Consider the following 11,070-nt stretch of genomic DNA (forward strand, 5'->3'; position numbering starts at 1 on the left):
TTTTTTTTTTAATGTTTTTGTTTTGGGGTTATTTTAAGTCCCCAAGGATACAAACAGCAGCTTCTCCATAGGACCTCAGAGGAAAACGAGACCCTGGACAATCAATATATGCAGGTTCAGAACCTAAAAGTTTTAAACTGCCGTCTCTACTACACACCGTTTGCTATGTTTGTCCCCAACTGACAGACGGCACATGCAGTATTGGAAAGAATGGGTTTACAATGCTGAATATAGTCAACACTGAAAAATGAACTATGCAAAGTCAAACAAGTACTGGCACCTGGATCTGTCCATCACAAGTCTGTAAATCTAGCAAGCCAGCTCTACCACTTAGTGACATTTTAGGAAGAATACACACTGGCTTTTACTTGGGTCATGGCAGTGCATGAGGTAAAAGGCATCCAAAAAGAACTGCAGAATAAAAGGAAGAAACCACACACAGCATAAAAAAATCCAGCACACATTGTCGTCATCCCCACACATACACACACACACTAGGAACTCATGTGTCAAGAGAAACTGGAAAGGACCTAATACCATGGAATATGTGACAAATTCTGTAAGCGACAAATCTATCGTCTCACATCCAGCAGGAGCCTCAGCATCTCAGGATCTGACTCAAAGCAACGCTTATCAAGCTGTATTTTTTTATTATTATATTATTAAAATAGAAGAGGCCTTTCAACTGGGGTCTTGCACAAGCAACCAAAACAGATCTGAGAAGCTCTCTGCTGATCCCAAGCCCTCATAAATCAAGTCAGCCTCTTTTGTTATCCCTCCACTCATTGCCATGAGGTTCTGCTTGCCTTCTGATTTGAAACCTTATGGTCCATACTGTCCAATACATCCTCTGCAACCATGAGATCTGGAGAAAAAAAGATTCTCACTTCTCCCTTCCCTGAAACTATTCACCCAAGATTTGGACCTTAAAGAAAATACCACCAGAAATGTCACAAGATCTGACAACACTTAGCTTAGAAAAGCATCAATTAGGGATGCTAGAAAACACCATTTGGCACAGCTCACATACAGATCTTTGTCTACTGCAATATCCCACAGAAGTACCACAGCTTCCCAGTGACAAGTGTGCCTGCCCTTCATTCATTCTGCATACCCTAAGTTTCAGGAAAGCTCACACACAAGAATCCGAGTAACTGTAAAATAACTTTCATTCTTTTATTCAAACTTCACATGTACAGTAGACAGAAAGTCATTAAAATAAGTCCATATAATTATATGAACTTTTGCAATATCTCAAGTTTAGATCAAAACTAAGAGAAATAGACATAACAGAATACAAAGTATTCCAAAACTAAGCCACAGCTTTAAGTATACTTCATCCGTATAATAAAACCAAGTACTACCTTGAATACTAGAACATTCACCACAGTCAAAATCCTTCAAGTGGGATTTTGTTTACAGTAACCTGGAGGTTCAGTGATGTCTCTCCATCAGGGCTATCAACCACCCTGTAAACAGTATGTCAAGTTACATGGCAGCCTCCCAGCTATTCCTCCCAAAAGCCTTCATTTTACAGAATCAACTACTGCAAGTTGCATTAGATCAGGAGACACAAGCCAGTGGTTTTCACAGCCTGGGTTACAAACCCCAAGAGGGATGAGGTCACCAGTAGTCACCTGGGTGGCATGAAGAGCTGATGCCACACAAGCACACATCATTCCCCATCTCCACTGCCCTGATGTGGATTTACTCAGACAGCTACTTCTTCTCAGATGGTAACAGCACAAGTACACATCATAGCAACAGGGAAGGCAGAGAGGGTTTTGAGCCCCATCTTAAGGGAATCGTTGGAGAGTAATGTTTTGTAGCATGGTCTGAAGAGCTGTAAACACTCAAGTTCTGACAAGACAGGTAAATAAGGAAAGCTCCAAAACCAATCTAGCGGTCCTGGAAGAGAGGGATAACAACCGGCTATAGCATTCAAGTTAGCACATCTCTAGTGGAAAAATACCCCACCAGAAATCAGTGCAGTTTCAATCAGAAACTAATAATGGATTTCAAACGCAGCATTTTGAAGCCACAAAAATAATTCAGCTCTTCTGTTACAAAGATTGGGAAAAACAGGAGTCATGGCATAACTCAAATCTATATGAATAGGTCAAAAAATCTACAGAAAAAGAGTTACAATACTAAAATAATCCCTTTTCAATGCTAAATTTATCATATAAGTAAATTAATACAATGTCAACCTGGTATCTGCTGTACGCTTTGGCTCAAACTCCAAACTCTTCCACAAGATATCACATCTAGAGTATTGTCAAATAAATAGCGAACAAAACCAAAGATACCGCTTTGTGTATTTTAAAGCATGACGAGTGACAGTATGTTACACAAGTTACTCAGTGTTGTATACAGCAATGCCATTCTGGGTTGATGGATGCTGACGCAGTATTCTCCATGAGATACTAGGCACAAGAATAAACCAGTTAGGCAGTTTTTCTGCCTAATATGAGTCTAGGGTTATTGACATTCTTGGCAATACAATAGTGTAACTGATATGCTTTTCAGCATTTAAGAGCCATAATTGCAAAAACCATGAAGCAGTGTGTTTAAGTTTGTGTCTTTCACAAGCAGTTACAGTTCTGGACAGATTTCTTCTACGTTGTGTGCTCTATTCCCCAGCTGGTCACTAGTAGCATGTGCTGCGGAAGAAAAAAAAAGAGATTATAAAGGGATTTAAGTATTCATAGTCTAAACCAGCAATTCTCAAAACAAGGGTGTGTTGAGATATGCAGATAATCGCAAGTTGAGGCTTGTCCCTCCCTACATGGTGGATCCGCACCCCCAACTGACCAGCAGTAAATACATGAACTAGCTTTTGAAACTGGGTGCCACTCAATTTACAGAAGGTCTGAAGGAATACCTCAAGTCCAAAAAGGTTGAGGATCTGAACCCCGTGTTGTCAAACAGCACACATACTTCTGAGGTCCTCCCACAAAAAACAAAAGTAACATCAGCAAATTTTGGTATGCATCAGGGTACTTTCCCATCCCCTTTTATATTCTGCAAGTTCAACCACTCCAGAGAGAGTTCAGTTTTCTTTTTTTTCCAAAACTGCTGAAGAAAGCAGTACCTCTCAGCATAGAAAGAGCATCACAGAAGTCACTGCTGCACCACGCAAGAACTTGATGTTTTGAGTTGCCAGTTTCCAGAGCTCAAGGCAGAAAGCACCTGAAACACAGGCCAACTACATACCTTTTAGCTTTATCTGTAATCTGAGGTGGACCAAATACAGAAGTTTGAGATGGAAGAACACTATTTTGCTGTGCTGTTCAGATCTGTAGCCAATTTAAGTGATATTGGGAAAATGTTAGGTCTTCAAATGCCCATAGCAGTGCATGATACAAATCTCTTACTCTATTGTGCAGGAGAGCAAAATAACCTTATGTCAACTCCATTAAAGGGTTTCCCAGTTCAACTCCCTTGCCACAGAACAGCTGCCATCACAGCCATATCTAAACTAAACACTACTACAGTGCAAAGCTTGAAGTCACTAAATTCAGGCCCACATTTTACATAACAGAATTATAACAGTTACCTGAAAATTTTAGACCCATAAAACAGTCAAAGCAAACACCATACTGTTCCTTGCAAGGAGTGATGACCACTTGTATGAAGTCAGGTTAGTCAAAGGTAAGCATAAACGGTAGCAGGCAAAATGTAATGACTAATTAGAATATGGCAAGCCAAGTACAGCTGATCATTCATTCCTTGCTGAAAGCAAGGGAACAATTAGAGTCATATCCCACCTTGCCTTTTGGAAATAACCCTTTATCATTTTGTAGGTGTAAATGGGAAAGCATTAAAGTTGCCACCTACCAAACAGCTGAGTAAACTTTCCATGAGGCAGAAAACCCCACGTGCAGATAATTCTAGAGGAAGGTCTCACAGAAAGGGAATATCTCAGGAGGCAAGTACACATTTACTAGCACAAAGGGGATCTCACACTGCCCAAGGACTCCACAGCAGGAAGTGGAATTCAAGAACACATAGTGCCATTCAGAAGAGACGAGAGTACTGAGAACTGAGGTCCAGCCCTGAATAAGGAAGTAACTGCACTGATCACTCCTGCACAGAGTCCCATGGACAAGGGGTACCCATGGCTGCACGCCAGCAGCCCCTGTGCCAGCCACTGCACAGATGGGTGGATGGGAAGCCAGAGCCACGCTCTTCTGCCTGGCTTGTTTTCCGCTCCTCAATGCATGACAGTGTAAAGCAGGAGGCTAGAGACAGGACTTAAAAGAGATTATTCCCAGCTTTAAAAAGCTTAAAAAAGAAAAGACCCACCAAAAAGTAAACAAAAGCACAGAGCTGGAGCAGCACTAAACAAGTGAAACGGCAGTCATAAAGGAACTCCAACTGATAAGCAACATAATCAGCATCCAGAGAAACCTATCACCAGCTGGAGCCCTAAAGTCAGCAACTCCTTTTGAACCTCCTTTACCTCATCCTCTTTGAGAAACCATCAATGAATACATACAAATGAATCACTGTCCTAACCAACCATACTTCCTGACCTAGTTCATTATCACACAACTTCATGGAACTTTGTTGGTCTAACAGGTAAAGGGGAACCTGTGGGAAGATGAGGTCCAATGGCCACAAAACTCCTGGAAGACTGTTTTGGACTGGACAGAAGGAAAAACTTCTTTACCATCCGAGTCCCCAGGGCCTGGAATAAACTGCCCCCAGAGACGGTGGAAGCACCTACTCTGGACACTTTCAAGAAACACTTGGACACCTGTCTTGCTGGGATCATTTGACCCCATCTGACTTCCTGCCCCTTGGGCACCGAGCTAGATCCAATGAACTTGCGAAGTCCCTTCCAGCCCTAATGTCTATGAAATCTATGAAACCTCAACAACTTGTTGCACAAGTATGATGAGAAGTCAGTCAAATTCAAAAGGTCATCAGGAACTGGGCTATAAAGAATCATAGACAAAGTGGGCTAGAAGGGACCTCAGGAGGTCACATCTAGTCCAACCCCTTGCTCAAAGCAGGACCAGCCCCAACTACATCATCCCACTCAAGACCAACATACAGGATGCATCAGTTTCTTACTACTCAAAATTGAAGTAGGCATATAAGAACCCAAGTTCTCTATTAGTGGGAAAATAAGCCATCAAGGGAGCAATGAGGCAGTCTACATATGAAGCCTCATCATAGCACCTAGTGGACTCCACCCTCAGCACCTGAAGAGACTGCCTACTGTTTCCAGTGCTAAGATGACATTTGAAAGCAGAGACCATCCTGAGAAAATGACAAGACAGCAATTAGAGTCCCCTGAAACAGCAAAGTCCTCTCTACAAGCTCAGCCAGAAGGTACCTCTCTGGGCAGGGCCCATAGATAACCAGGGGGACCATGGACCAAAAGGCCAAGTCTTGGAGTCCAAGGAGCCAGAGGCTCACCCTCCCTAAGAACCACGCCTAAGCTGGTTTCAGGGGGTGCTCCAAGAGACTGGGCAAGACATGGAATTCCAAACAAGTGCTTCCCTGGAGAATTGGTAACAACAACAATAAACACACACACTCCTTCCAAACAGCTTCAGATTGATCCAAGAAATTCAACAGTTAGGGGCCAAAGAGGCAGCTCTGGGAACATGAGGATCAACAGCACTAAGACTCTTTCTGTCCGGCACTGGATCAAATAAAAATGTTGACCAGGTATCCAGGTGAACAGCATGCCTACAAAGAGATCGTTAAAAGGTTGACTGTGGAATAAGCTCCCCCCAGGTACAATCAACTACCCTGGAAATTTAAGAAGAGACTGGACAGTCACCTCGCTAGGGTCACCTGACCCCGGCTCCCTTTCCTGCCTGGTGCAGGGGGAGGGGGCTAGACCCACTGATCTTCCGAGGTCCCTTCAGCCCTTTACAATCTATGAAGGAATCCAAGAATGGAGTTTATAGAACTGCACCTAATTTTCCAGTTGTTCAAGAACCATCCCACCCTATTGTAAGAGTTATGATGCAAAGTATTTTCTTGTCCAGAGAGCATCTAAGGTGACAGAGGACAACTTGAAGGGACGCCATCACCAGCAGGCTCACTCAAGTAATATGAACTTCAAACTCGATCACAGTTTAAGCTCTTCTGCTTGTGCTTCTGAACAAGGACTTGTTGCCTGTTCAGGGACTTGTTGAATCTAATCCAAAACTATCAGGTCTCTCATCGGCCTCATTGTAGACAACATTACAAAGGCTGGTGGAATTTAAAGGCCAGAACAAAATGTTTAACAGTTTTGACTGGAGTCCATTGCGCTTTTGCCACCTCATACTTCCCAGAGTCAAACACTGAATCAGTAACTTACGAACATTTTCAATCCACCAGCAGCCAAAGAGAGAAAAGTATTTAATTAAAAAAAAATATTTAGGCAGATGGACCAAAAGTGAATCAGGTTAGTTTATTGTAGAGAGATAAAAATGAGGAAATATTCAATTTACTAGGCAAAGTGACAAAATAAAGAATAAATTGAGAACTGCAGGAAGTTAATGGAAAAATAATCCATTATTTTGGGAAATTCAAGACAAACCAGTTAGAGGAGTTAATTGACTGGTAAGCTGGTAAATAAAGTGTTAGCTATATTAGTCTAGTCAACTGGGCACGAGCAGTCAGTCAAAATTGATAGTTACCAGTGTAGCTCAGAAGTCGGATTATGAAGTAGAATGGAATGACTTCAACAGCAGAGATGGAAAAATGCTGCAAAGGTGTGCCCTTCTTTTCAGTGAAGAACGCAGCTGGGGAGCGGAGTTGCCTCCCTGCTTTATAGCAGGGTGCAGAAAGAAGGCAGCTTCAAGCCATGGAGAAAGGTCATAAAGATGCCTACTGGAGCCCTTCTTTCCCCTGGAGAGTGAAGCTCTAGTAAATAGCTATTATAAGGAGGCCCAGTATTATGCATTACAGCACAAGTCTAATCACTTAGAGTCCAGGACAGATACTTTTTAGAGTCCAGGTACGACTCTTTTGAAGCAATTATCATGGGCTTTAGCCTCTTGTAATTAATACTGGTGCCAGAATTTTTCGACGGAGAGCCAAGTACTGAAAAATCCACTTGCTAAATCTCCTTCATCTGGAGTGGGGTGAGGGTATAAACTATTCTGCAGCATTTAATCTCATTTTAGAGAAGCTATTTTTTCTAGTCCATGTGATTGTGAATATAGCCTTACAAATATGAACCAGGTGTAAGCCAATGCAGCATCTTCCCAAGTCTGCAGACGGCTCTAGTGCCTCTCTTAGCCTTCCCAAGCAGCAGCTGAGTAAAGGTAACAAGACTTCAGACTCATTGTTACTACAGTCTTGTAAGTGTCGCAGGAACAAGTTGTCTCAAATTTCATAATGCCAACAACTATTTCAAAGAGCCTGGAACAGCAGCAGAGGTAGGCAGCATATTACTATAGTTAATTCATGGGAAGGCTGCCACAAAAAACAGAGTGTGCATTACTTTGCTCTATTCTTTCCAGCCAAGGAGCTCTCCAATAGCTAGAAGTGGCAATCGGCCAGGTAGCGGTCAAAACAAAACACGAAGCCCTGATGGAGCTTCCAGAAACAGCACCCACCTCAGCATCCCAGCCCCTTACCACAAGGGGCTGACCAAGAGGCTGATTTTCTCATTGCAGATACAGCATGTACATTCTCTTCATAACACTGAAAACTGCATGCCACAGTCTTACCTGAACAGATGCAAGATGCAGTATCATGTGCAAGAAATTCTTAACTAGAATGGGTAGAGACTTCCTCTACTCTTAACACTGCAGTAGCATGCACTCCGATGTCTGCTACCTAGTGAAAAGGTGGGATGGGGCAGAATGGTAGGCAAGTGCCAACAAAGGCTTCCCCTACACGCTCTAACATGCTCCCTCTAAGGCTAAGCACAAGACACGTCCCCACTTTAACAAGAGCGTTAGTAGCCGCATCAGCAAGGGTCAGGCTGGTCAGTGAAAGCAGAGCTTGCTGCTGACAATTATTAAAGCATTTTAAGTATGCGCTTACTTTCCCACTGTGCCACCAAAAACAAAGCACCAAGGTGGTTCTGAACAGAGTAACAGGTGCTTCATGAATGACACGGGCATGTCCTGAAATGACATTGTAGGCATCACAGCTCAAGAAACTTGCAAGACAAGAGTTTGTGAGTGGTATCTTCTACTAGACCAACTGCATGGTTGGGATAGGCTCAGACAAACTTTTGGGTATCATGGTACTCTTCCTCAAGTACTGTGATACCCAAAAGCTCATCTAAGCCTGTCCCAGCCATTCAGGTGGTCCAATACAAGATGCCACCACAAACTCTTACCTCTTGCATAGGGAAGGGGAAATTCCATTAAAAAAAAAAAATCACAAGGGCTGGGAAGGGTGGAAGAGAAGCATAAACTTCTGTCTTCCAGGACTTCCGGTAGTTAAAAGAACCACCATGCTTAAAAACATTTTTAGAAATCTAGCTGCTCACCGGGTTCAGGTGTTTCTGTACTCATGTTTTCTACATCAGCAGCATCGTGCATCTCCTCATCCTGATCTTCATCTTCATCCTCTTCTTCACCATGTAGTTCTTTTGCAATTAGCTGCCTGGCCAGTTTGATATTTCGTCCTTCGTTATAATGCATTTTTCTCTTCATTTCAAACTGCTTTCTTTTTTCTGTAGGAAGGAGAGGGGGTGGTGAGGGAGTTCAGTATACACAATTATTGTACTAGATTCCTTGAAAACATTCCAGGTAAGTTGTACTCCCTCCTTGAGGGCATGAAACCTTGAGCCAATACAGCATGGGTCTGAATTTATCATTTTGAGTAATTCAGTATTCTAAAAACAATGTCTGTTAGCAAACCACATGTAGGGACCTACCAAAATCACAATTTCACAGAAACTGCAAAATCTGGCATTGCCCATGAAATCAGGCAATGTCCACAGAAAAAGCTTACTGAAAATAAAATGCTGGCTTCCACACGGACAGTCCTTGCAGCCAATTGGTGGTGAGGGGTGGGGCTTCATGATGGACAGCCCATGCAGCCAATCAGCAACAAGGAGCAGGGCCCACTGGAGCCCTAGGGACAGAGGAAGGGGAGTCCCTCACTGCAATCAGCTGGAGAAAGCAGCAGTGAGTCCCATGATACCCCTGCAAAATCAGCCAGCCGCCTCCAAGTTTGGTAGACCCCTACCCATATGGGTTAGTTTGACTAGTAATGACAGTCACTAAAATTAATCTGATGGCCATGAAAATAAGCCCTCTTAATAGAGCATTAGCCCAGCAGAAGACAACTTGCATCTTGCTTCTTTACTTGTGGGGGGAATGTCTCTATTTGGCAAAAGATTTAGAGAGCACAGGAAACATGAGAAGAAAGAATGTCAGGTTTAGATTTGTCACCATTTACCAGCTACTGTTAAACTGTTTGAGTTGTTTGAGGGAGGTAACAACAAAAAGAAAAATCCCCGAGATACCCGAGTCGGCTCCTTCCCAAAGGACTCTTACTGAGGGGTGGAGGAGCTTTTGGAAGAGTGACTACTGCTTATGCACTGCAACTGAGGAGAGGTGCACAGGGATACCTGGTCCTCCAAGTCAGGGGTGGGCAAAATATGGTGCACAGGCTGGATCTGGCCTACAGAGCAATTTTACCTGGCCCACAGCACATCTCTCAGCCCCAACGGGCAGTGCCAGGGCACCATCCTGTGTCAACCCGCAGATTGCCCCGGGATGCTCATGCAGCCCCCAGCCCTGCTGGCTCAGTGTGGGGACAGCAGTAGGGGCGCACATCCTGGTGAGGGTGCTGTGCTGGCAGACCTGTCTCCATGGAACTGCACACAGCCAGGGGCGAACTGTATCCGGCACGGGGGGCCAGTCTCCATGGAGATCGAGACCAGCCAAGAACACAGTGCACTCACCAAGGCTCCCGCCACTGCGGCTGTCCCCATGCGGCTCCGCCCTGCACTGGGCCCGCAGAGCTGGGGCTGCCACTGCCACACAGGCATGCTGGGGCACAGGCTGGCACAGGACAGGGTTGCCATAGCACCAGCCCAGTCCTGGACCCAGCAAGTGGCAGGGTGTGGAGTCACTGCCAGGTCCACCCCCTCCTTCCCCCACTTGTGGGCTGCACGCCCGGGGAAGCGGGAGGGAACAGACAAGGGAGAGGGGAAGAAGGCTAACTTCCTCCAAAGCCCCCTCTGTGGGGCTTGCAGCTCTTCTCTCCCTGTCAGGAGTGCTGCATCCCCCCAGTGAGGCCCAGCAGCAGCTTTCACCTCTACCCTAGCCCCGTGCTATCATCACCCCAAGATCCCAGGCCCCAGCACAGCTACAGGGACCCGCTCAGGCAGAGCATGTGGGCAGGTGGGGAACTGCATCCAGGCCCAGGGACAGGGTTGGTGACAGCAGAGCTGGGGTGGGGCAGAGCTGTGAACCGCTGCCTGCACATCCCTGCCTGTGGAAACTGCACCTGCTGTAGGGGCATGCAGGCCCTGACCCAGCCCTGGCCCCACACTGTTACCACCCCATGGCCCCACCCACCCATAAACACTGCTGCCCAGGGCCCCATCCCACATAGGGAGTTTTGGTGAGTTGGGGGAGCAGGGATGGGTGCTGACCCAGCCTGTGACAGCTCACACCATATGTGACCCTCAGGCCCAAATAACCGCCCACCCTGCTCTAAATAACGCAAGACTAGCTCCTTCTGAGGCCCATAAACAACTGTGACAAGTCACTGGAGGGTCAGCAACTCAACCACCCAGGCTGGCTTGATTTGTCTGCTGTGTGGATGTCAAAGGCAAATTCACCATACAGAAGGTACCATCCACCCTGTTCCCTGCAAATCCAAGCTCTGAACAAGTTCTTTAATACAGGTGCCAGTTCAGGGCCTGGTAATAATTCATCACAGCCATATTAATTGTTGCTTCCTGGCAGCCCCAAACACAGCTTCAGTCTTCCTTGCCAAAACTCACAACTGGAAGGGTTACACTCAGATTCATAGATTCATAGATTAAGGGTCGGAAGGGACCTAGTAGATCTTCTAGCCCGACCCCCCGCCAGGGCGGGAGAACAACAAAAAACCCCAAAAAGAGAAACGGGACTCAAA

At 45.2% G+C, this 11,070-nt stretch overlaps 1 protein-coding gene across 3 annotated transcripts in view; it reads right to left on the reverse strand.

Moving 5' to 3' along the window:
• Positions 1-11: 11 nt before the first annotated feature.
• PPP1R2 (protein phosphatase 1 regulatory inhibitor subunit 2) overlaps positions 12-11,070 on the reverse strand; it is a 13,781-nt gene continuing 2,722 nt past the window's right edge. The window contains exons 4-6 of one of the 3 annotated variants that reach the window (XM_019503509.1): positions 8,462-8,647; positions 7,689-7,797; positions 2,584-2,663 (exon numbers count right to left, since the gene is read on the reverse strand). In XM_019503509.1, the coding sequence (XP_019359054.1) occupies positions 7,733-7,797; positions 8,462-8,647 (251 nt within the window). In that variant the 3' untranslated portion in view covers positions 2,584-2,663; positions 7,689-7,732. Of the gene's footprint in view, positions 2,664-6,796; positions 6,862-7,688; positions 7,798-8,461; positions 8,648-11,070 lie in introns of those variants that run through there. The other 2 variants (XM_019503510.1, XM_019503508.1) reach the window with 2 other exon arrangements.

This window comes from Gavialis gangeticus, unplaced genomic scaffold (genome assembly GCF_001723915.1).
Source record: "Gavialis gangeticus isolate Ggan-Ray unplaced genomic scaffold, GavGan_comp1, whole genome shotgun sequence".
Lineage (NCBI taxonomy): Eukaryota > Metazoa > Chordata > Crocodylia > Gavialidae > Gavialis > Gavialis gangeticus.